Source organism: Pan paniscus, chromosome 23 (genome assembly GCF_029289425.2).
Source record: "Pan paniscus chromosome 23, NHGRI_mPanPan1-v2.0_pri, whole genome shotgun sequence".
Classification (NCBI taxonomy): Eukaryota; Metazoa; Chordata; class Mammalia; order Primates; family Hominidae; genus Pan; species Pan paniscus.
In genome coordinates this window covers 45870068-45896171 of record NC_085927.1, presented here as the reverse complement: position 1 = coordinate 45896171, position 26104 = coordinate 45870068, and the positions used below count along the sequence as shown (strand labels likewise).

The 26104-nt window shown below is 38.2% G+C and overlaps 1 protein-coding gene across 19 annotated transcripts in view; it reads left to right on the top strand.

The window, feature by feature from the left end:
- The window catches only part of RBFOX2 (RNA binding fox-1 homolog 2), a 291043-nt gene that overhangs the window by 74354 nt on the left and 190585 nt on the right, over positions 1-26104 (top strand). For all 19 annotated transcript variants that reach the window (XM_057301017.2, XM_034948351.4, XM_034948353.4 and 16 more), the window contains exon 2: positions 15801-15851. In XM_057301017.2, the coding sequence (XP_057157000.1) occupies positions 15801-15851 (51 nt within the window). The remainder of the gene's footprint in view (positions 1-15800; positions 15852-26104) is intronic.

The window sequence follows — 26104 nt, the reverse complement described above, 5'->3', positions numbered from 1 at the left end:
GTGGTATGAGTGGTGTTTTAGGTAGTTAACCCTGGCCCTGGTAAGAAAGCTGGGCAGGGGTGGATGGAGGCTAGCTCTTAGCTGGACCAGCCAAGAGACTATTAGAGTAATTTAAGCTTGAAGTGATCCAGGCCTGGATTAAGATGAGTGCTTTCACCATAGATAATAAGGCATACATCCTGAATCCTGAGGAGTATTTGCAAAAACAGAAACAATACCATCCATACTGCTTGACAGTTGTTGTGTACTTATGCTGAATTCTGTGTTAAGAGCTTTATGTATATTGTTTCATTTAGTCTTCACAGCATCCCTGAGGTAGGTGGTGTTATTATCTCCATTTTTTTCTAGTTAAGTACAAATAATACATGTTCATTTGTTAAACAGTTAGAAAATACAGATAAGAAACCTCCTCCCCCCACAAAGACATATATCACTCATAAATCCAAATTCAACACCAAGACATATGACCACTATAAACATTTTGGTATATATCCTTCCAGACATAAAAAACATATATATTGTGTGTTATATATGCCTGAATATGAGGAAACCATGAATATAAGGCCTTAATGCTGTTTTTCCATTGAAAGGAAGGGCTAACCTATTAAGCTTTTAGGGATGTCAAGGAAATAGGCAAATATCTACTTAAAATATTTATTTATGTAATTTAGAAACATTTTATCTTTTTGGGAAAAAATGTGTATATGCTCTACTGCATCAGTATCTGTATTGTTGCTTAGAACCACTTTGAATCTTCAGTTTTCCAGAGTATATATTGAGATACAGCACTTTTTTGTATCTATATTTATTGTAGTCACTGATGATTTTATCTCAAGCTGTAAGTACTTATTCAAATAACAACAGGAAGTTTCTTCATTTGTACTGTGGTGTATACTGCATTGCTTTTAAAAAAATGTTAATGGAGGTTAAATTCATATAAAATTAACCTTTTAAAAAAGTGAACAATTTGGTGGCATTTAATACGTTCACAGTGCTGTACAACCACTATCTCCATGTAGCTTACATTTTTACATCACCCTCAATGGATACATCACCCGTATCCATTAAGCAGTCATCCTGTCTTTCCCCTTCCCTGCTGGCAACCACCAATCTGCTTTCTCTTTTGATGAATTTACCTGTTCTGGAGATTTTATATAAATGGAGTCATATAATATATGACCTTTTATGTCTGGCTTCTTTCACTTAGTACTGTGTGTTTTCATTGTTTATCCATGTTGTAGCATATATCAGTACTTCTTTCCTTTTTATAACTGAATGATATTCCTTTGTGTGTATATAGCACAATTTGTTTATCTGTTTATCCCTTAATGGACGTTTGGGTTTCCATCCTTTGGCTTTTTTTTTTTTTTTTTGAGACGGAGTCCCACTCTGTCGCCCAGGCTGGAGCGCAGTGGTGCGATCTCGGCTCACTGCAAGCTCTGCCTCCCAAGTTCATGCCATTCTCCTGCCTCAGCCTCCCAAGCAGCTGGAACTACAGGCACCCGCCACCACGCCCAGCTAATTTTTTGTATTTTTAGTAGAGATGGGATTTCACCGTGTTAGCCAGGATGGTCTCAATCTCCTGACCTCGTGATCCGCCCACCACGGCCTCCCAAAATGCTGGGATTACAGGTGTGAGCCACTGCGCCCAGCCCATCCTTTGGCTATTGTGAGTAGTATTGCTGTGAACATCTGTGTACAAGTATTGGTTTTGAGTACCTGTTTTCCAGTTCTTTGGGTATATACCTAGGAGTGGAATTGCTGGGTCATATGGTAGCTCTATATTTAACTTTTTGAAGAACTGCCAATCTCTTTTCCACAGCAGCTGCTCCATTTTACATTCCCACCAGCAATGTACAAGTGTTTGTCAATTTATTTTTAATGAAGAACACAATAAGACAGGGAAAGTAAAGAGAAAGTATGTGTAGCCTTTGAGTCTATTAGAGCTCTGTATCTCAGATTTTGCTGATGGACTTATTAAATATTTATTTAGCATCACTTCAGCACTAAGAATGAAATTTAGCTCAGGGAAATGAATCTAATCTATTTTAAGTAGTGAACAGACTAAGAAGTGATGATCAGAGGAATGAAGGAATGGAAATTTAAATAGACTAAAGTTCCTTGAGGGCAAAGGCCTTATTCATCTTTGTGTCCTCAGCATTTAACAAAGTACTTGATGTATTATAGGTTTTTTTGGGGGGTCTCCAAGACTACCCTAGGTCCAGTGAATTATCTAGGACTTATGGAACTCAGATATAGTCATACTTATAGCTATGCTTTATACTAGTAAAAGGCTATAAAGCAATGTCAGCAAAGAAAAAAGGTGCATGCGGTGAAGTCCAGAGGAAACCTGACTCAAGCTTCCAAAAGTCCTTTCCCAGTGGAGTCACAGGACTTGCTTGATTCCTCCAGCAGTAAGTTGTGACAGTGTTGTCTACCAGGGAAGCTTGTTACAGACTTAGTGCTGAGATTTTTTGGCTGGGGATGGTAAAGGGGGCTGTTCACATAAGCACCCTAACCCTAGCACATATCAAAATTCCAGACTCCCGAAAGGAAAGCAGGCATTAACAGATAAGAGCCACTCTGATCAGTTCTGGGGATAGAACCCTTGTGAAATCTTCAGTTCTCAGATACTAGCTAAGGCCAACCTTAGCAGTCAGACCTGCTACGTTAATTCTTTTTCCACATAGATGTTCAGTTTCTTTAAAAAATATGTTCTTAGGTCTGTGAAGAAAAATAAACCCCATAGTAGAAAGCCAGCAGGGACTTTAATGTAAGACAGACCTGGATTTGTAATATGGAGGGAAAATTGTATAGTTTTTCTGAGCCTCAGTTTCCTTACTATAAAGTGATATATCACAGGGTTTTAGTGAAAATTAAAAGTGATAATATTTATAAAACACTAGGCATAATGTCTGTCTTATATATAGTAAGTAGCTGTCAGCATTTTTTTTCAGCTCACTTGTATCAGTCCAGGTCCAGCCAGGAGAGAGAGACTACACAGTACTTTGGACAGGGCATTTAATATAAAGAATTATTTACCTCCAGGCGCAGTGGCTTATGCCTGTAATCCCAGCACTTTGGGAGGCCAAGGCGGGCGGATCACCTGTGGTTGGGAGTTCAAAACCAGCCTGACCAACATAGAGAAACCCCGTCTCTACTAAAAATACAAAATTAGCCGGGTGTGGTGGCACATGCCTGTAATCCCAGCTACTCAGGAGGCTGAGGCAGGAGAATCGCTTGAACCCGGGAGGTGGAGGTTGCAGTGAGCCAAGATCACGCCACTGCACTCCAGCCTGGGCAACGAGCAAAACTCCGTCTCAAAAAAAAAAAAAAAAAAAAAAAGGGCCGGGCGCGGTAATCCCAGCACTTTGGGAGGCTGAGGCAGGTGGAACACGAGGTCAGGAGATTGAGACCATCCTGGCTAACACGGTGAAACCCCGTCTCTACTAAAAATACAAAAAATTTAGCTGGGCGTGGTGGCACACGCCTGTAATCCCAGCTACCTGGGAGGCTGAGGCAGGAGAATGGCATGAACCCGGGAGGCGGAACTTGCAGTGAGCTGTGATTGTACCACTGCACTCCAGCCTGGGCAACAGAGTGAGACTCTATCTCCAAAAAAAAAAAAAAAAAAAAAAAGAATTCTTTACCATAAGAGGAGACTGAAATAATGAGAAATTGACTCCTAGGAAGAAAACTCTAAATAACAGCAGATATAGATCTGCTGTATCTATAATAAGAAATATAATAATATGATTGATGTGTGATAAAATAGAATTAGTATAATAGCAGCTAAGCAGCTACCCTGGGACCGAGATATCATACCCAAAGAGCCGTCTCCCTCAATACCACCAAACACTTCCTGGCCGAGAGACTGAAATCCGAGGGGCTTTGTTGGAGAAGGCATGACTTTGACTCTCAGAATGGCAGAGAAGTAAGTCCCTATGGACTTATACCAGCAGAACTTGCTGGAAATCTGTCCTTTTGAAGTTGCCAAAAACTACCCTCTAGGATACTTGGGGAAAGCTCTTCACAAGGAGTTGTCTCACCAGAGGCACTTGGCTGCCATATGACAACATGAAAAGGTTTACTGAGGGAAGCTACTAGCTGCTGGCTGCTGTCCATTGTAGGAGCTAGGATGGAGGGAAACTGCTTATCCTGTAAGAACCTGCTAGGCAAGCACAATGGGACCTGGAAGCGAAACGCTTTCTCCTACAGTGTATCTCCTGTGTCCTCTATGGGTAAAGCTTGACATCATGCATGCTTTGCAAAGGAAAAGTATTTAAAGGGCCCAGGTTCATTTTCACACAGCCGGCAAAAAGGGTAAATTTGGAGCTGATAATCAATTAATTGATAACCAGTATATAGATGGAATGGATGTTTAATTCTAAATCCTCAGAAAACAGGAAGAAGATGGCAAATGGAGAGAGATCTAAGGAACCTCAAAAATAAGTAAGACACATGCAAAAAAAAAAAAAATGAAGTTGGACCTTACATCAATACCAAAATTAACTCAAAATGGATCAAAGACCTAAACATAAGAGCTAAAACTATAAAACTCTTAGAAGAAAACTTAGAGTAAATCCTCGTGACCTTGGAATTGGCAGTGGATTCTTAGACATGACACCAAAATCACAGGCAACAAAAGAAAAAACAGATAAATTAGACTTTATCAAAATTAAAAACTTTTATGCATCAAAGGACGCTATTAACAGAGTGAAAAGGCAACCAACTAATGGAAGAAAGTATTTGCAAAAATATATCTGATAAGGGATTAATATCCAAAATATATAAAGAACTTTTACAACTCAACAACAAAAAAGCAAATGGCCCAATTATAAAATGGGCAGGGGACTTGAATACACATTTCTCCAAAGAAGGTATACAAATGGTCAATAAGCACATGAAAAGATGAAAAGTACATGAAAAGATGCTCAACATCACTACGTTGTAAAGGAAATATAAATCAAAACAATGAGATAACACTTCACACTCATTAGGATGAAAATACACACACAATAACAAGTGTAAGTAAGAATATGGAGAGATTGAAACTCTCGTGCTTTGCCGGTGGAAATTTAAAATGGTTCAGTGCTGTGGAAAACAGTATGGCAGTCCCTTAAAAAGTTAAATATTGTCACTGTGCAAACACCAAAGAATTACCAGTGATCCAGCAGTTCTGCTTCTGAATATTTACCCAAAAGCATTGAAAGCAGGGACTTGAATAGATATCTGTACACCCATATTCATAGCAGCTTTATTCACAATAGTTAAAAGGTGGAGGCAACCCAAGTGTCCATTGACAGATGAATGGATGGACAAAATGTGATTTTTACGTACCACATATTGTAGGCTACAATACAGTGATATGCACATAAAATTGTGTTTTATATAATTTTAACACAATAATATTATTTGGACTTAGAAGGAAATTCTGACACGTGCTACAATATGGATGAACCACAAAGATATGGTAAGTGAGATAAGTGCAGTGAGCTGAGATTATGTCACGGCGCAAATAAATATTGTTTGACTATTCACGTGAGGTACTTAAAGTAGTCACATTGATGGAGACAAAGTAGAATGCTGGTTGGCAGTGGATGGAGGGAGACAGGAATGGGGAGTTAGTGTTTATTGGGTGCAGCATTTCAGTTGGGGAAGATCAGAAAGTTCTGGAGATGGATGGAGGTGGTTGCACAACAATATAAATATACTTAATGCTATAGAAGTGTATACTGAAAAATGGCTAAAATGGTAATTTTATGTATATTTAACCACAGTTTTAAAAAAAGATGAAAGGAAACTGCTAAAGAATATTTATAGTATGATCTTAAACCTCAGTACTAGAAAAGATAGATTAACGGGGAACTTTATTTTTAAAATTTTAATTAAAAAAAATTTTTTTTGAGACAGTCTCACTCTGTTGCCTAGGCTAGAATGCTGTGGTACAATCTCAGCTCACTGCAGCTTCCACCTCCTGGACTCAAGCCATCCTCCCATTTCAGCCTGTCAAGTAGCTGGGACCACAGGTGTGCACCACCACACCTGGCTAATTTTTATTATTTCTTATAGACCCAGGGTCTCCTTGTGTTGGCCCAGGCTGGTCTCGACCTCTTCCCACCTTGGCTTCCCAAAGTGCTGAGATTACAGGAGTGAGTCACTGTGCCTGGCCAGAATTTTATTTATTATTTATGTACTTCAAAATATAATTTTGTCATGATTGAATTTTATTTTATTTTTTTAAAATGCAAGAACAAAGTGGATTTGTAAAGGAAATTTAAAGAACTGAGGGTGTTAGCCAAACAGGAATTGATGACAGCAGAGTGGACTATCTAGCTGTATGAAGCATATGATATGGCCTTTTGTTCCGAGGCTGCACATCTGTACAGCATGTGACTATACTGAATACTTTAGGCAGTTGTAACACAATGTATCTAAACATGGAAACATGTATCTAATGTATGTAATTTATCTAAACATGTACAGCAAAAATACAGTATAAAAGATAAAAATGATACACAGGTATAGGGCACTTGTGAATGCAGCCTGCAGAATTGGAAGTTGCTGTGGATGAGTCAGTGAGTGAGTGTGAGTGGATGTGAAGGCTTCGGGCATTACTGTACACTACTGTTGACTTTATCAACACTGTACACTTAGGCTACACTAAATTTTTACAAAATTATTTTTCTTTAACAGCAAATTTGCCTTAGCTTACTGTAACTTTTTTACTTTATAAACTTTAAAAATTTTTTAACTTTTTGATTCTTTTGTAATAACACTTAGCTTAAAATATAAACACATTGTATAGCTGTACAAAAATATTTTATTTGTATTCTTATTCTATTTTTTTATTAAGGTTTTTTTATTTGTATTCTTATTCTATTTATTTTTATTTATATTGTATAAATAAAATATTTATACAATATTTTATTTGTATTATTCTATTTTTTTATTAAGGTTTTTTATTATGGTTTTTTTATATAGGTTTTTTTATTAAGATTTTTAATTTTTTTTTTTTTTTTTTTACTTTTTAAACTTTTTTTTGTTGAAAGCTGAGACACAAACACACACATTAGCTTAGGCCTCCATGGGGACAAAATCATCAGTATGCTTTCCACCTCCACATCCTTCCCACTGGAAGGTGGTAATGGCCAGTAACACACATGGAGCTGTCATTTTCTATGATAACAATGCCGTGTGCTGGAAGACCTCAGGAAGGACCTCCCTGAGGTAACTTTTTTTTTTACATAAGTAGAAGGAGCACACTCTAATGAAAAAAAGTATGATATAGTAAATACATGAACCAGTAAAATAACCATTTATTATCATCAAGCACTGTGAACTGTACATTGTTGTATGTGCTAGACTTTTATATGACTGGCAGCACAGTAGGCTTGTTTACACCAGCATCACACAAACACATAAGTAATGTTTTGTGCCATGACAGTTATGATGTCACTGTGATAGGAGTTTTTCAGCTTCATTGTAATCTTTTTTTTTTGTGGCAGGGAAGAGTTTTGCTCTGTCACCCAGGCTGGAGTGCAGTGGCATGATCTCAGCTCACTGCAGCCTCTGCTTCCTGGGTTCAAGCGATTCTTGTGCCCTCAGCCTCCCAAGTAGTTGGGATTACAGGTGCTCACCACCACACCCGGCTAATTTTGTATTTTTAGTAGAGATGGGGTTTCGCCATGTTGGCCAGGCTGGTCTCGAACTCCTGACCTCAGGTGATCCTCCCTCCTCGGCCTCCCAGAGTGCTGGGATTACAGATGTGAGCCACTGCGCTTGACCAGCTTCGTTATAATCTCATGGGACTACCATTGTTTATGCAATCAGTTGTTGACCAAAGTATTGTCATGTGGCCTTGACTGTGTATGTCACAAAAGGCAGAGTTTCTTTGGTCACTTTAGAGGTATTCTCATTCATTCTGTTCTTGAATACTAGAATCAGTTTATAATATCACTAGGTTTTGAACACCTTACAGTGAGGCAGAATGGCCATTTAGCACATATTCCTAAATAGCTGATGTAGAGTAAGCTAAGGAAATTAAAGGTTGGTTATTTGGAAATGTGCTACTTTGTGGGATTTATTCCCATAGACTATATAATTTTGCAATAAATAGACATGGGGGTTGGGAAGGAATTCTTTTTGAGCTTCTCCTATATGTTAAATATTGTGCCAGATAAGCGTCACCTGATTATCTCATTGGATGTCACAACTTTATGTGGTAGATATTATCTGTTACACAGTTGTGAAAATTTAGGGTCAGAGATATTAAGGATTTTGACTAGTCACATAGTTAGAAAGTGACCCAGCCAGAATTTGAATCTGTATCTTCAACTCCCAAGGTTCAGTCCAACCTTTCTATTGCATGATGAAAGGAGTTACATATATCTGTAATATAACTAGTAGAGTCTGAGGTGAATAGTTTATATGATTTGAGAGTCAGGAGTTGTAAATTCTGGGTTCTCTTTCATACCTACCTAGTTTGAATGACTGTGGGCAAGGCACTTCTCTAAGTCTCAGCTTCCTCACCTGTAAAGAAAAGGGGTTTGATTGGTTATTTCTTAGACACCTGTGACCACTATTGAAGAAATTTTGGCGTGTTTCAAAGATAATCTTCAAGAACCCAGTAAATCCTGTGTCAGATTTTACCATGAAACATACTGCTTATACCAGCTCATTTTTAATTTAAAAAAAAGGGGGGAGCGTAAATGTGGAGGGAGTAGTGAATGTAACAAAGAACTGTCATTGATTGTCTTGATAGGGAGGTAGAATGAGTTTTTTTGCAGCGAAAGTTTAGTTTACTAGTTAACAGTTGGACCTCATGTTGGGACCATGTTGTTAGATACTATCAGATTCGTATCACTTATAAGTCTTCATCTTATCTCTAGGTATTTTGAACTCATGGTTTGGAAGCAGAATGACGCCCTGTGGTCACTTAGCAATTTCTCTTCTTGAGGCCAGGCACAGTGGCTTATTTCTGTAATCCCAGCACTTTGGGAGGCCGAGGCAGGACTTGAGGCCAGGAGTTTGAGACCAGTCTGTGCAACAGAGTGAGACCTTGTCCCTACAAAAGATAAAACAAAATTAGCCGGGTGTAGTGGCACATGCCTGTAGTCCCAGCTACTCAGGAGGCTGAGATAGGAGGATTGCTTGGGTCTGCGAGGTCGAGGCTGCAGTGAGCCATGTTCATGCCACCGCACTCCAGTCCAGCCTGGGCGACAGTGTGAGACCCACAAAAAAAAGGTATATATTTTTTTCTCAAGGCAGAGAGATTTGTTGCTGGGATTAGTTTTTGCATGTAATAGCATATGGGATTTTACATCTTCTGTTCCTGTGGCATTCCTTTTATGTCCCAATTCAAAAATAGGCTCAATACTTGAAAAACAATTAACTTGCTGCAAATAACATAGTGAAACATCCTGAGCAACTTGATTTGCTTTTTTTTAGTCAGTGTGGTCTGTTTCCTTCTGTTATTAGATACATGCAAGGTGATGTGAAATTCATTTTCAACTGGGGAGTAAGTCAGTGAAAAATCTGAGCTCGTACCCATTACCCAAGTTATTTGTAGAAGACAGCTTCATTTTGTATCTTCCTTTGCTTTATCTCACTTTCTTCTCTCCAAACTGCAGAGTGGTAAGAATTCATTTTGTTCCATTTTCATTATTCTTCCCCTTTCATTTTGTTAGACACAGAAGAAAGGCAGTGGGATGGTTTTGTGGATTTGTTTTTTTTTGTTGTTTTTCTTGAGACTGGCTAATTTTTGTATTTTTTGGTATAGATGGGGTTTCACTGTGTTGGCCAGGCTAGTCTCGAATCCCTGACCTCAAATGATCCTCCCGCCTCACCCTCCCAAAGTGCTGGAATTACAGCCGTGAGCCACCGCGCCTGGCCAGATTTGTTTTTTTCATTGCTTGGTTTAACTTTGTTGTGTATTTCCAGTTTTCTGCACTCTGCTCATAGCCAACTCTCAGCAATGATAGAAGCCAGGAAGAAATACTTTGATTGGCAGCATGATGTCTTTCTTAAGCTTCTCGGGCAACTTCACTTTGGTTATTGTTTTATTGGTCAATGCTTAGGATTTATGGCTAGTATATCATATCACAAGTATAACTGTATGGAAAGCAGAGCTTTTGAGCTTCAGTATTGTTAAGTTTTCTTTGTACCTCTCTTAACTGTATTTTTAAAATGCTATAAAAAATAGTACCTTTTTTCTCCTCTATGTGCTATATTCTGGATAATTTCACCAGTATTTTCTTGTAATTTTGCCAGTATTCTTTCTGGGAAAATATATTGACTAATCATTCAGAAATGATATTGATAATTTCCAGAAAAGCATTTAGAAAAACGGCTTTAAAAATCACTGTCTTTCCAGCATGTATCAATTCAACACAGTACTGGAGGTCTTGTCCTAATAGGTTTGAAGTTATCACTCACCTCCATCCCCCCACACACTTTTAAAAAGATCTTCTGAAGTCCTGTAGTTATTTTTAATAGACTTTAGTTATGGTATCAGTCGCACTGTCTTGTAATTATTATGACTCTCAGCTCCTCAAGGGCAAGAATACCAGCACTATGTTTCTCAAAGCAGTTGTTCAATCCACTGTTACTGAATAAGTGAAGGATTCTTCTGCTTAAAGAGATTTTGCAGATGTAGGTACATATAGGAGCATCTAAGCAGTCAAAGAAGAATATAAAAGTCAGATGCTATTTTTCTTGCTGTGTATCACTTCTGTCAGTATCCACTGTACATTCACAGTCCATTGGCAGTTGGGTTTTTTTTGAGATGGAGTCTCGCTCTGTCGCCCAGGCTGGAGTGCAGTGGCGCGATCTCGGCTCACTGCAAGCTCTGCCTCCCGGGTTCATGCCATTCTCCTGCCTCAGCCTCCCGAGTATTTGGGACTACAGGTGTCCACCACCACGCCCAGCTAATTTTTTGTATTTTGTATTTTTAGTAGAGATGGGATTTCACTGTGTTAGCCATGATGGTCTCAATCTCCTGATCTCGTGATCCACCCACCTCAGCCTCGCAAAGTGCTGGGATTACAGGCGTGAGCCACCACGCCTGGCCAGCAGTTGGGGTTTTTTTGATAGTTACTTAAGGATTTTTCTGTTGCATTGTCACATGTCCACTAACCAGAAGCTTCTAAACGGTTTTAATTGCTGACCTCTTAGTTAATAAAGATTCTTACGATTGGTATTTTATTTCTTACGTATTTCTTTTTATTTTTGAGCAGTCTCTGTGCCAAGACAGAGTCCGTTTCTTTCATTCTTAACTTAATAGGCCAATAATGCTTGCTTATAGACATATCGCTACTAAAACCTTTTCTTTTTGGACTTCTAACACATCTGATTTCCATCTTGTCTGTTCCAGTAGCTTTTCTTGTAATTTCATCTCTGCTTTAAATGCCAGTTATTGTTTTTATGCTGATTAAAAACTCAGACTTGCATATCATTAGATAATCATAATCATCTCTGACCAGACGAGGCAAATCTTTCCCACTATTCAGCTGGCACAAAATAGTTGCGGTTTTTACCATTACTTTAATTTTGCACCAGCCTGATAGTTGTCATGAAGTAGTAGAAGTATTGGGTATAGAATCAAGACCTAAGTCTGGAGGCATCTCAGCCACTGCCATTAGTTATTTGATTATGAGCAAATCACTTAAAGTGTCTGAAATTCAGTTTTGTCATCTGTAAAATGACATTTATAAAACTTGTTTTATGCATTGTGAGGACTAAGTGAGATATATAGTTGGTTTTATAAGTTATAAAGCATTAAGAAACACTGACAACAGCTTTATTCTAAGTCATATGTGAATTTTACACAATGTAAAATTTGGGTAAAACATGTCCTTTCAACCTTCCACAAATCTTATTCTTCTCCCTAGAGGTAACCACTATTAGAAGTTTGTTATATATCCTTCTTTATATTTTCGATGCATTTAGTTACCTTTTTTTTTTTTTTTAAGAGATGGGATGTCGCTGTGCTGCCCAGGCTAGTCTCAAACTCCGGGGCTTGAGTGATCCTCCTGCCTGGGCCGTCTGTGTAGCTAGCCATTTCTGCTTGAGTGTTCTGTTCTGCTGTCATTTAATATGACCTGAGGTCATTTATAAAGATTTTACCTTATTTTAAAAACCTTGCAGGTGGGATGTTGAAATTTTGCAATAATTGATAACACTATTACCTTATTATTAATGGAAACTGAGGGTTTTTTTCCTAGTTTTTCACTAAGGCAAACAACACTGTTTTGAAAATCTTCGCACATGCTTCTTTGTCTAGATAGAGATGTGAAGTTACAGGAAGGTATATGCATTCAATATTTTGATAGTACTGCCAAATTACTTTCCATAACAGCGTCCCAATATACTTATATTCCTGCTATTAGGTGTGAGAGTATCTATTGACTCATCTTTTTGCCGATTCATGGTGTTTTCATTTTTGCTAATCTCATATGTAAAACATGGTATCTCAAATCTAAAAGAATGTTCGTAGGCAGCATGGTGTGAGCACAAAAACCATTAAGTGGAAACAATTCAATTATCCATTAACAGGAAAATAGGACAGATAAGTAATTTATTTGACATGTTTATAGTTTATAAGAGAATACTAAATGGCAATCATAGTAAAATACAGTTATGTGCCCTAGTGGAGATGAATCTTACATAGTATTGAGCAAAAATGCCAAATTACTGAAGAATACCTGCAATAGGATCCATGTCTGTAAAATTCAAAATCACGCAAAATTAATGCATTTGTAAGAGACAGATATATACAGGGAGGGCTTGAGAGTTCCAAATAGCCTTATCTGAGAGGTAGGAAATAAAGAAGAGTGCTAAGGCGGCAGGTGGAGGAGTAAATCCATTTCCTCTGACACATCTCTGTGTAACCTGTTATGACCAACTTTTCTATTGAAGTTTTTGACAATACTGGCTTATACGAATGTGATCTTTTCCTTATATTTTTTGCATTGTTGAACTCCAGGATTTTATGGAATATGGTTCATATGTGGGATGTCCTCTGGGAGTGATGAATTTCTGTTAATATGCTTTTGGGGTTTTTGATTACTTTCTTAATCAGATAATCCCCTTCTCAGACAATCATGAAATGTTTTATTGTAAGGGAATAATATGGAATCATTAGTAGGGATGAGAACCTGGAAAAATGGAAAGAACAGGGGTTTGTAGTCCAGCAGACACAGGTTGGCAGTTTGAATTTCCCATTCAATATCTATGTGTTATTGGGCCAGTTACTTACCTTCTCTCAGTTAGTTTCCCCAGTGATAGGAAATATATTTTTGTATACTGCTATATTATCTCATTCTTTTTGCCTCTATCTCTTCCTCTTTCCCACCATCCTGGAACTGTACTGATTAGGTGCTTAATAACTGGGGGGTTATCATCATCATTGTTAAAATTTGTAGAGAATGGTGTGTGGAAGTAAATTTGTAGAATCCAGAACAAACAAAAGGCACTTGTGCATTTCAGAAGGAGCCTTGTTCTTTTGTTAAAATCTAAACTGCATGTCTCCCCTATAAAAATCAGTATGAAAAATAGCCAACATTGCCTGTAACTATTATTATTTTTAAATAACAGATTTAATGAGATATAATTCACAGACCATAAATCTCGCATTTATGAAGTGCTTTTAGTGTTTCGGTGGTTTTTAATATAATAATGGATGTGTGCATCCATCACTAAAATCTAACTCCAGAACATTGTCATCTCCCTCCAGATAAACCTGGTCGCCATTAGCAGTCACTGCTCATTTCTTCCCGCTAGTCCCTGGAACCACTAATTTATTTTCTGCCTCTATGAATAATCTGCCTATTCTTGATATTTCATACAAATCAAATTATATAATTTGTGGCCTTTTGTGTCTGTTTTCAAGCATGGTGTTTTCAGTATTCATCTGTGTTGTATCTGTACTTTATTTTTTAAATTACTGAATAATATTCCACTATGGATGTACCATACTTCATTTATCCATTCATCAATCGACGGACATTTTGGTTTTTTTCTGCTGTTTGGTTATTATGAAATAATGCTGCTATGAACATTCATGTATATTATTTTGTGTGAACATATGTTTTCAGTTTTCTTAGTTATATACCCAGGTGTGGAATTGCTGGGTCATATAACTCTATGTTTAATAGAAGGACTATCCAACTGTTTCCAGAGCAGCTATACCATTTTACATTCCCACCCGCAGTGTAGAAGAATTCTGATTTCTCCACGTCTTTGACAATACTTATTGTTGTCTGGCATTTTGTTTATAACCATTCTGATGAGTGTGAGTTTTATCTCAATGTGGTTTTGATTTGCATAATGACTTATGATATTGAGCATCTCTTCATGTACTTACTGGCCATTTGCACATCTCTTTTGCAGAACTTTCTGAATTCCTACACATTTTCTGGTTATTTAGCTCCATTTATTTATTACACATTCTTTTGGGTGTCTACATGTGTTAGATACTGTGCTAGATCTCAGGGAAACCATGATGAACAAGACACAGGGTCTCTGCGGTAAGCTTAAGTTGTCTTCAGACTTCCATGCTTTTGATTATCAAATATCTGAATATAGTCAACCTACCAATTAGTGGAAAGTTTACTCTATTGTTATATTCAAAAGTCCTATCAATGAAAATTTCTTATACGCTGTTCTGCTAGTAGGAATGAAAGTACAATGAATGGAAGAAGAGGATGAATATCTAAGTAGCAATGTTGAGCACTTTGAAAATTACAAAAGCAATGTATGTTCTCATTTACTGCTTCGTGTGCACGTGCATCTTCCCTCATTTAAAAGTTCCCTTGAAAGCAAGGGCCTTATTTTTAATTCATCTTTTTTACTCCATCAGTCGACTAACAGTGCTTGGAAAATATTAATATTAGTATATATTAACTGAATGATTGAATGGGTCAAGTAAGCTGGAAATGAGTGTTCATGTTATATGACCTTATACTAAATTAGGGTTTGCATGGCTTTTATTAGCTATCATCCTTGCCCTCAAGGATCTTGACTTAGTGGTTTAAAGTGAAAATGAGACAGATACTCAACATGATATACCTTTAAAAAATAAGATTAATTAGAATCATAAATAACATAAAAAGTAAGCTGCACAAGTAAGCTAAGTAAATATTAAATATTAGGAGGAGTCACTTGAGTCCATAGGATGATATAGAGTAGTAGAGGAAGTCTTGAACAGAGGTTAGATTTCATCCAGATTTCAAAGAACTGAGGGGATAAAACAAAAAATAAATAAATAAAAAAGTAAAAACTGAGGGGAAACAGGCTGATAGAGACGAAGACCTAAAACTTTTCTGGGTTAAGAGGCAGTTCTCAGCAGGGTTGGTACTTGTCCCCTTTCCATCCAGGGGACATTTGGAAATAAACCAACAAGTTTTTGGTTATCCTAGTGTTTAGGGGTGCTAGTGGCTTACTGTGAGTTGGGGCTGGGGATGCTGAAGTCCCACAGTGTATGATGAAGTTAGGAATTAACTCTGACCCCAGTCGCAGTAGCACCCTGCCTAAGATATACTGGAAAGGAAACAGATTTAGCTGCATAAGGAAGAAAATAGTTTTTATGAATAGTGCTCCTAAGCAAATACTGTTTTTTGTTTTTGCCAGTGTAGAGGCTTAACGAGGAGATATATACACTTAGGTAGGGTGGAATACAGTTAATGGAACATTTTAGGAACCAGGGCAGGAATTTATATTTGATCAGTTTGGATGATTTTGATTATGCCTAACATTTTCTTTCATCTCATGGTTTGATATTTTTCTTGTCTTTCTCATAGAACGAGCCTCTGACTCCAGGTTATCATGGATTCCCAGCGCGGGACAGCCAGGTTGGTATCTGCTGTCTGTAACTCAGATGATGTATGTGTGTGGTGTGTTTCATCAAAGGGTTGCTATGATAGAGAGCATTTCCTGAAATTACTTACTTTGAGAGGAAATGTGGCTTGTTTCAGCAGTGAATTTACTTTTACAGATGTAAATTAAGCATATTTTTAAATTCTATAAGTATTATGTTATTAAAATTGTGGATATTATAAGAGAAAATAATCACTCAAGCACAGTCATGATTGGTTTTGTATTTTCTTCTCCAGGCTACATAATAATTTTTTGACCTGGTTTTCTCGATGCCTTATAATTCTGAATGCTGGACTTGTCTCTTTATTACCTGCCAGTTAGCCCCTGCCTGCACAGAGTTTTTGAGTCCTTGTAATGATCTGTAGCAAGAAAATTCCATTCTCCTCCCTGGGGGAATTCAGCCTTATGGTTTTAATCAGGGAAAGCTTGCCTGAGAAAGCAAAGTTTCTGCCACCTTTCTTTGTTAGATGGGAGGATGACTGGAAAAGCCCAGGCCCTATTATGGGTCAGAGCAGAATTGCTTCCTACGAGACACCCTCAGTATGGTTTAGGCAAGTGTGTAAAATGCCTTCCCTATCTTTTTGTTGTTTGAATACTTGAGCCCATGACGTTGAAACAGAGTTAGGATAGAAGAACAGGTAAGGCTTCCTCTTAGAGAAATGGTGTGGCTTAAATCACCTCGCCTCTGAAAGAAATTTGTATCTTTGATGTTTGGGGATATGACGTTCTTCAGGAGATTTGAAAGGGTAGCTCCTAGAAATATCTTGGAATGCCATTATTCCTTACAGGGTTGTCAAAAAAAGCTACCATTGTTATACTTGTCCAGGGGATATGAGTTATAGTGCTAAACGAAAGAGTTCATAGTGTCCTTTCCAGAAGTTCATTGAATCTCATCAGAGCTCCTGAAGTGGATCTTAAAAACTAGGATGGTCGGCTGGGTGTGGTGGCTCATGCCTGTAATCCCAGTACTTTGGGAGGCCAAGGTGGGTGGATCATGAGGTCAGGAGTTTGAGACCAGCCTGGCCAACATAGTGAAACCCCGGCTCTACTAAAAATACAAAAATTAGCTGGGTGTGGTGGTACGCAGTTGTAGTCCTGGCTACTCGGGAGGCTGAGGCAGGAGAATTGCTTGAACTGGGGAGGTAGAGGTTGCAGTGAGCTGAGACTACACCATTGCATTCCAGCCTGAGTGATAGAGCGAGACTTTGTCTCAAAAACAAAACATAAAACAAACAAAAACAACAACTACAAAAAAACAAAAACTAGGATGGTTGATAATCAATAGTCACCTATTTGCAGGCCTTTCAGATTTGAGAGTATTTGTCCAATTCTTGCACTTTTGGTGCTGAGTTGATATCAGAGTGGCCCCAGATAAGGCATTGGGAGAAGAAGTGTTGTTAGCTCTGTGTTCATCCCCCACTGAGTTCATCACTGTTGATATTGAAGATGGAAGCTTTTGGTAAAAGATAGGGCCATTTACCCTAAATCTAAAGAGAATGTAAAGATTTATTTGTTTTTCATTCTGGTTTGTGTCTGTCCTAGAGCTTCTCTAAGCTGGGAAACTTATGCCTTTGATAGTATGTTTATATCTTAGTCATATATCAGAAAAACATTCTCATACCTGGAGATCCACCCCACGGAGTTTCTGATTGGGTAAGTGTAAGATTGGGCTTACCCATTCAAATGTTTAAAAATCCCAAAGGTGATTCTGCTGTGTAGTGCGGTTGAGAACTACAGTCCTATGGGCTGCTTTAAAAGCAGTGACAGTTTCTGTTTCATCCTGTACTTTTCACTTAGGGCATGTAATAAAGGGGTCGTGGTTAGTCTCTTAATCTAGTCTTGCAAACTAATGCAGTTACTTTATTATTTATAAAATGTTGCTTATTGTGGATTTAGGAAGGTAAAGCTAATTGATGTGAAGTATGGAAATAGACTTACTGAGTTTAGAAGACTGAAAGGGTACTGTATTCTTCTTGTGGGGATTACAGATCAATAAGGAGCTAAGCAAAAGGAGTTAATAGGAATTTATTAAAGCCTAAAAAAGTAGTCTCTTTGATTGTACCTACTTTTTCTTTCTTTTGCAGTAGGGGCCCACTTCTGTAACCTGCACATTCATTACTCATGCTGTCTCTGCTGCAGGCCTGTTACAGACCCTTTGCCATGGTTTAAAGCTGCTAATTTACTTTGAGGCACATTCTGATGGTGACAGGTTTATTTTAGTTTATTTTCTTGGGCTTTAATTTGTACTCTGGTTGGATCTTTGAATTAGAGATCTTAGAGTGTGCAAATAGGCAAATATTGAATAGCTGCTTGTTGTATTTGATGAATACAGAATCCAAATGAGTACTGCTAATTAATGCGCCTAACCTTGTGAACTCTCACTTTGTGTTTTGAGATTTGGGAGGCATTTATCAGCGTGAAACACTGGTCGCTGAACAGTCTGAGCTGGCGGAAATGGAACTTGTGATCTTTACGTCTCCTCAGCATGGTTTTGGCTCAGCAAATCGAGGAACTGGGGAATGGGGTGAAGGTGAATTTTAATTGTGCTTTTGTTTGCTTTCCCTTTTTTTTTTTTTTTTTGTTGTTGTTGGTTTGGTTTGGTTTTTGAGACAGGGTCTTGCTCTGTCACCCATACTGGAGTGCAGTGGCATGAACATGGCTCACTGCAGCCTTGACCCCTGGGATGCAAGTGATTCTCCCACCTCAGCCTCCTGAGTAGCTGGGACCACAGGTGTGTGCCACCACACCCGGCCTGTTTGCTTTCCTTATTCTTTCACTGTTCCTTCCTAAATAGATGAGAACCATCTGCAGACAAGATTCTTATCAGTGGCTGAATGGTGATTTAAAAAGAGATAACTCTTTTGATTGTTGTGGACCACTTTCATTGTATTTTCTCATCTTATTCTCCCAAACACCCCTTTTGAAGTAGATGAGGCAAATATTCCCTCTGGAAAGATAAGGAAATTGAAGCACACAGAGGTAAAGTGACTTATCCAAGGCAGCAATTCAAGTAAGTAGCTAAATAAGAACTGAAATTTCCCCTTCTGTCTGAGGGTCCTTTTCTCTGTACTGGAGAATTATTGATTGACCATAGGAAAATGTGGTCACGTGTGAATGTGCCCATTCACTCATTTACATTATTTTATTTACCATGTGGGGGCTTCGTAGACTTCTTCAAGCTCAACCACAGATGTAGAAGTCTGTGACTCCTGATTAAAGATTATTACTACTAAGTTTGTTAGCACCAAGTGTACCACCAGCATTTCACTTTTTTAGTGATTCTTTTGTCATGTTATATACAGTCCCAATAGCATATTGGAGTTAAACACCTGAAGGAAAGGAGCAGGGAAAACCACCCACCACCTCTTGCATGTTTATGCAAGGTCACCTCAGCCTTCTTTCTTGATCTATTAAGAAGCTTTATGGGATGACAATCCATTGCTTTTATAAAGCACTCTGAGCATTTCACTGTACTTTCTAATGTGGTTTCTCTATGGAAGTGGAGGAGACAAACATTGTTCCAGTTTTACATAAGTGAAAACTAGTTCAGAAAAGTGAGAAATTTTATCTAAGGCCATGCAGGACCAAGTGCAGTGGCTTACATCTATAATCCCAGCACTTTGGGAGGCCAAGGCAGGAGGATTGTTTGAGCTCAGGAGTTGGAGACCAGCCTGGGCAACATAGCAAGACCTTGTCTCTACTAAAAATAAAAAAAATCAGCTGGGTGTGGTGGTGTGTGCCTGTAGTCCCAGCTACTCGGGAGGCTTAGGTGGGAGGATTGCTGGAACCTGGGAGATTGAGGCTGCGGTGAGCTATGATTGTGCCACTGCACTCCAGCCTGGGCGACAGAACAAGACCCTGTCTCAAAAATAAATGAATAAATAAATCCAGGCAGGATTTTAGATTGATGATACAATGTAGTGGTTTAGATTCCTAGTTGACTGTGATTTGTGCATGTGCTTAGGCGTGTTCCCAGGCCTTGATTAAGGCTAGAATGTTTTATGGATTTGCAGTATTTTTAAAGTGGGAGAATACTTATGTGCATCAGCTCTAGGGTTTTTATATAAGAAGAGCTTAAGAGCAGCAATCTGATTAAAAGAGGGCCTTGTTCTGCACAGCAGCCTTACTGTTTTTGCTAAGATTATTTATATGGGATGGCTCTTAGGGGTTTCCTAGAAAGTGATGGGAGTCCTAAGGCTCCTAAGGCTGGCCCCTCGCTCGCTTTTGGTGCAACAACTTTATGTCTGTTATAAATAAGGTGACCATATAAACTTTAGCATTCAAGTTTGGGCACTTTTGAGAATAAAAAGTGATGCCAATAATTAGTTTCAAACAGTCCCAGGTAAACTGGGATGTATGGCCATCCTTCTCTAATTGAAGAAATACAGTCAGTGTTTTCTTAACCAAAGTGATCAGAACTAGTAGGCCGTGGGTTAATCTAAACAATTGGTTGAAGTGGGGAAATATTTTAAACTTTTATTTTAATATAGAGCATTTTTAATTTAAACAAATATATGCTTACTCTTTAGTTTCCTGATATGAGGTCAAGATCCTTATATATAGATGTGATTGAAATACTACTTGAATTTTTTGCATAAACTATGCTCCCAGAGCATGATCTGTGAGTTCTAATTTGGTTTTTTTTTTTAAGAGGAACACGGTCTTGATGACATTCAGAGCAATTTGGGTGAAACTGTCTATCTAGATTGGTATGATTTCCCTTCTTGCCCAGTCTTTTACAGTTGTCCCGCCCACATCTAATTTGAGCCTAAGTTTTCAGTGTCTTGACTTATTTTTCACAAAGCATTCACATTAGAGTTATTTTCAAGGAAACTTTTCTAATTTATTTCATTGATGTGTATATATATATATAAAACATTTAATTATATAATTATAAGAACTTACGACTTCTATAAACTGGCAGGTGAATAAACACAAGTGATTTTTGGTAAGCATACAACTCAGCTACTGGGAGAAGAAAGGGCTTGGGGGCAAATAGGAGAGAGTTGTTTACTAGTTTTAGGTGGTCTAAGACTGTTAAAAGCGTCCCTTTATTAGACTTGGGAACTAGAGAACATTAGTTAATTTAACAAGTTAATTGATTAAAAGAGGCTTATACTTTAATCAACCATAGGGAAGACTTACTTTTGTTTCATAAATTTTGTATCTCCTTAGTGGTTACTTGACTAAATTTTGTTTTATTGTTTTAGAGTCAACTCAGTCTGGGGGATGGGTAGGGAAGAGGATTAGAACAGATACACACAAACTAGAGATAATTTGTTTTGCTTCATTGGGGTGGCCTAACCAAGTAAGGGATGTTCAGCAGTGGGATACTTGCAAAACTAAATGTTGAAAGCTTTCATTATTTCATCATTAAAAATTATTTAAGCTGTGGTGTACTATTTTGTTTATTAATTGATGAATACAAATGTATATATTTGTGGTACACAAAAAACCTAACTAATATCTGCTAACTGCTTTACAGTTTACAAAACCCTCCTGTGTATATCCACTTTTGATCTTCACAATAGTTCAGCTAGGTGGCTTGGGCTTTATTATCCCTATTTTATAGATAAAAGAATACCAAAGCACAGAGACTGTCAAATGAATCTCCCAGTCTTAGTTATATAGGTAGTAAGTAAAGAATTGGACTTGAACCCCGATTTTCAGCCTCCATGTCTTGTATTTCCCTTTTGTATTTGTCTGTCAGTGTCTCTCTGAATATGAGTGTTCTTTTGCTGGTGTGACAAGATAAGATATTCTGGAATCTTTGGAGAATGTGGGAGCATGAAGTCTTCATATGACTTGAAAGTTCTTGAGTAACTTATTTCTGTCAAGTTTTCTATCTTGTTTGTTAAAATAACTTATGATCTAAATTTTATCTTTTCATATTTTAAATACAAAGAAAAATGTCATGTTGTCAATTTTTTTGAGACTCTGTCGCCCAGGCTGGAATGAAGTGGTGCAATCTCGGCTCACTGCAACATCTGCCTCCCGGGTTCAAGTGATTCTTCTGCCTCAGCCTCCTGAGTAGCTGGGATTACAGACGTGCGCCACTAAGCCTGGCTAATTTTTGTATTTTTAGTAGAGACAGTGTTTTGCCATGTTGGCCAGGCTGATCTCAAACTCCTGACCTCAGGTGATCTGCTCACCTCAGCCTCCCAAAGTGCTGGAATTACAAATGTGAACCACCATGCCGGGCCCATTCTTTGATGTTTAAAATGCTTGTCAATGACTTCTCAAAACTATATTTTTTTCTTCAATTTTCTAAAATTCTGTTGAAAGACACAATGTCCCATTGATTAGCAGAAACAAGTGGGAACATCAAAGGGGATGCTTAAGTTGACAAATATAACATAGACAATTATAGATTTAAATTCAGAGTGGCAGCCTTACTTTTAATACAGAGGGTAAATTTAAAATGACCTAAGGGTTTCTTTTCTTAACAAGTATTTTCTTTCCTCAAGATTTTTTTTTTCTTTTTTCTAACCAGTTTTTTCATGGGTAGAAAATGAACTTTATTTTAGTCAAATTTTTGCAATGAACTTTCAAGGCTTTTTTTTTATTGGGAGCCGTGGACAACAGCAAATACATCTTCTGTAGTGCTCATTTGGCTTGGTTGAAGAAATGATGACTACTTTTCTTCCCTCGGGGATAGTTGGTGGAATGGAGGACATGGTAAGTGTGTTCAGGTTCTAGCTTAGTGCTTTTGAGCTTAAAAAAAGACTGACCCCAAGGAGGCAGTTGCTTTTATGTCATGACCCAGTATACACACATACATATATGTTGACTATAACTTAGAATTAGTCTTACCAAATGCTGCCTATCTTAACCATGTTCTAAGTACTGTGATATTTTCTGTCCTCTTCAAAAAATTGTCGATTGTGACTAACAATTGACCAAAATTGATTTCTGCTGGATTTTTCCTGGACCCACTAATGGATTGCAACCTGTTTGAAAAACATTGTTCTAATACTTACAGTCCTTAAAAATGCAACCTTAAAGAAATCTCATACCTTTATTTTTTTGAGATGGAGTCTCACTTTGTCACCTAGGCTGGAGTGCAGTGGCATGATCTCTGCTCATTGCAACCTCCGCCTCCCAGGCTCAAGTGGTCCTCCTACCTCAGCCTCCTGAGTAGCTGGGACCGCAGGTGTGCACCTCCATGCCCAGCTAGTTTTTGTATTTTTGGTAGAGATGGGGTTTCACCATGTTGCCCAGGTTGGTCTTGAACTCCTGAGTTCATGCGTTCCACCCGCCTCAACCTCCCAAAGTGCTGGGATTACAGCCGTAAGCTTCCATGCCGGGACACAAGAAACCCCATACCTTTTAGCAGTCACTCCCCTACTTTCCATCTCTCCACCCAAGCTCTAAGGCCCCCCAGCTGGAGACTGAATTAAAATGGTTCAGAAGTAAAATGTTACCCCTTCTGTATCTCACAATCTATAATAATTTTCTTTCTGATCCTCTTTTTTTTTTTTTTTTTTTAACTAAACATGCTTTTGCTTTGCTCTTAAATTACAGGAAGTGTGAAATTGCTTTTTCTTCCCCCCTGTTAGGTTGTCTAGAACCCCACTTTCAGCCTTTGTGCAAAGCTTTTTCAAACTGTTGCTTCTGTCCAACATCTGACCCCAGGTCACCCATCAATAGTTTAGGTCCTTCTGTGGTGTTGTCATTACACCCTCTAGTGGATGAAGGTCTGGTATGTGATGTAGTGTCTAGTGTTCTTGTAGCACTTTTCTCAATCCATGTAATCAGCTTTACTATTACATTTTAGATCATTTCATTCTTCAAACAGTTAAAAATCTTTTCACTCCGGGAAAGACTATTTTATTTCTTCTGCTGCTCACTGCCATGCTAAGTAATATGCTTATTCTGCTGTTTCATGATTTGTCCAAATTTTGGCACTATTCTTTGGCTTCCTACTGTTGAAGATGAGAAATTAGCAGTTTTATTTTATTTTATTTTTATTTTTTGAGAAAAGGTCTTGTTGTGTTGCCCAGGCTGGAGTGCAGGTGTGTCATCTCTGCTTACTGCAACTACCGCCTCCTGGGTACAAGTGATTCTTGTGCCTCAGCCTCCCCTGTAGCTGGCATTACAGGCGCACACCACCAAACCCGACTACTTTTTATATTTTTAGTAAAGATGGGGTTCCTCTGTGTTGGCCAGGCTGATCTCGAACTCCTGACCTCAAGTGATCCGCCTGCTTCAGCCTCCCAAAGTGCTGGGATTACAGGTATAAGCCACTGTGCCTGGCCAGAAATTAGCAGTTTTATAGATCTCTTTCCTTCTAATAAAGCCATTTTTTGGGTCAAATCAATATTTATTGATTTGTGAATATATAATAATTATTATGACTATTTATTTTATATCCAAACAAAATATTATTACTTTGCCTTTCTTACATATTTGTTTCCCTTGGAGTTACTGTGTAGAGAAAATAAATATAAATATGTATTTGGCAGTTGCTTTTTAAAAAGCTCTATGGCCAGCGCAGTGGCTCACGCCTGTAATCCCAGCACTTTGGGAGACTGCGGTGGGGGAATCACCTGAGGTCTGGAGCTCGAAACCAGCCTGGCCAACATGGGGAAACCCTATCTCTACTGAAAATACAAAAATTAGTGGGGCATGGTGGCGGGTGCCTGTAATCCCAGCTACTTGGGAGCTGAGGCACGAGAATCGCTTGAACCCAGGAGGCGGAGGTTGCAGTGAGCTGAGATTATGCCACTGCACTCGAGCCTGGGCGACAGCGTGAGACTCCGTCTCAAAAAAAAAAAAAAAAAAAGTTCTATTAAGATGTCATTTCTATACCTAAAATTTACTCAATGTAAGTGACTTGTTCAGTGATATTTAGTAAACGTATAGAGTTGTGTCACAGTCCAGCTTTAGTACATTTCCCTCATTCCCCAAATTCTTTCAGATTCTTTTGCAGTCATTCCCTGCTCCCTCTCCAGTCCTCCCTCTCTCCCCCAGCCAACCACTGCTCTGCTTTCTGACTTTATAAAATTGCCTCTTTTGTGCTGGACACGGTAGCTCATGCCTGTATCCCAGTACTTTGGGAGGCCGAGGCAGGAGGATCCTTTGAGCCCAGGAGTTCAAGACCAGCGTGGGCAACACAGCGAGACCATGTCTCAAAAAAAACAAAAAAAATCGTCTCTTTTGGACATTTTATATAAATGGAATTATATGATATATGTAGTCTTTGGCATGAGATTTCTTACAATTAGTATAATGTTTTTGAGGTTCATCCAGGTTGTAGTATGTATCACTGTGTCATTTTTTTTTTTTTTGCTAAATAATATTTCATTATAGGGATGTATCACCTTTTGTTTATTTGTTTACCAGTTGGTAGATATTTGTATTGTTTCCAATTTGGCTATTATGAATAGTGCTGATATGAAGAATTACCTGCAAATCTGTGTGTTGACATACTTTAATTTCTCTTGGGTAGATTTCTAGGAGTGGAATTACTGAGGCAATGGTAATCTCATGCATAATTTCTTCTTTTTAAGAGAAATAAGCCAGTGTGGTGGCTCATGCCTGTAATCCCAGCACTTTGGGAGGCTGAGGGTGGATCACTTGAGGTCAGGAGTTTGAGACCAGCCTGGTTAACCCGGTGAAACCCCATCTCTACCAGAAATACAAAAATAAAATAAATAAAATAAAATAATAATAATCATAATAAAAGAGAAATTAGGTCGCCAATGCTGGAGTGTGGTGGTGCAATCATAGTTCAATTTAGCTTTGAACTCCTGCCTCAAGTGATCCTCCTGTCTCAGCCTCCCTGAGTAGCTGGTATTACCAGCTTGAGACAACGTGGCCTCATGCATAACTTTTAAAGAAACCGCAGACTGTTTTCCAAAGTGGCTTGGTTTTATCTAACTTTTTGTTATAATGAGTGTATGGTAATAGCTCATTGTGGTTTAATTTGCATTTCCCTAATAATTAAGTAGGTACCTTTTCATGTGCTTATCAGCCACTTATGTTTGCTTTGGTGAGATGTCTATTCAGGTCTTTTGCCCACTTTTTATTTGGTTTTTCTTCTTATTGAGTTGTAAGAAGTCTTTATATATTCTGGGTACAAGTTCTTTGTCAGATTTACAATTTGCAAATATTTGTTCTCAGTTATGAGGTTTTGTAATATGTATCTTCTTCCTTCTCCAATAAAAGAAAACAGAATTGTTTTCATCCATATTTGCTAAGTTTGCATAAATTCTGAATAACTATT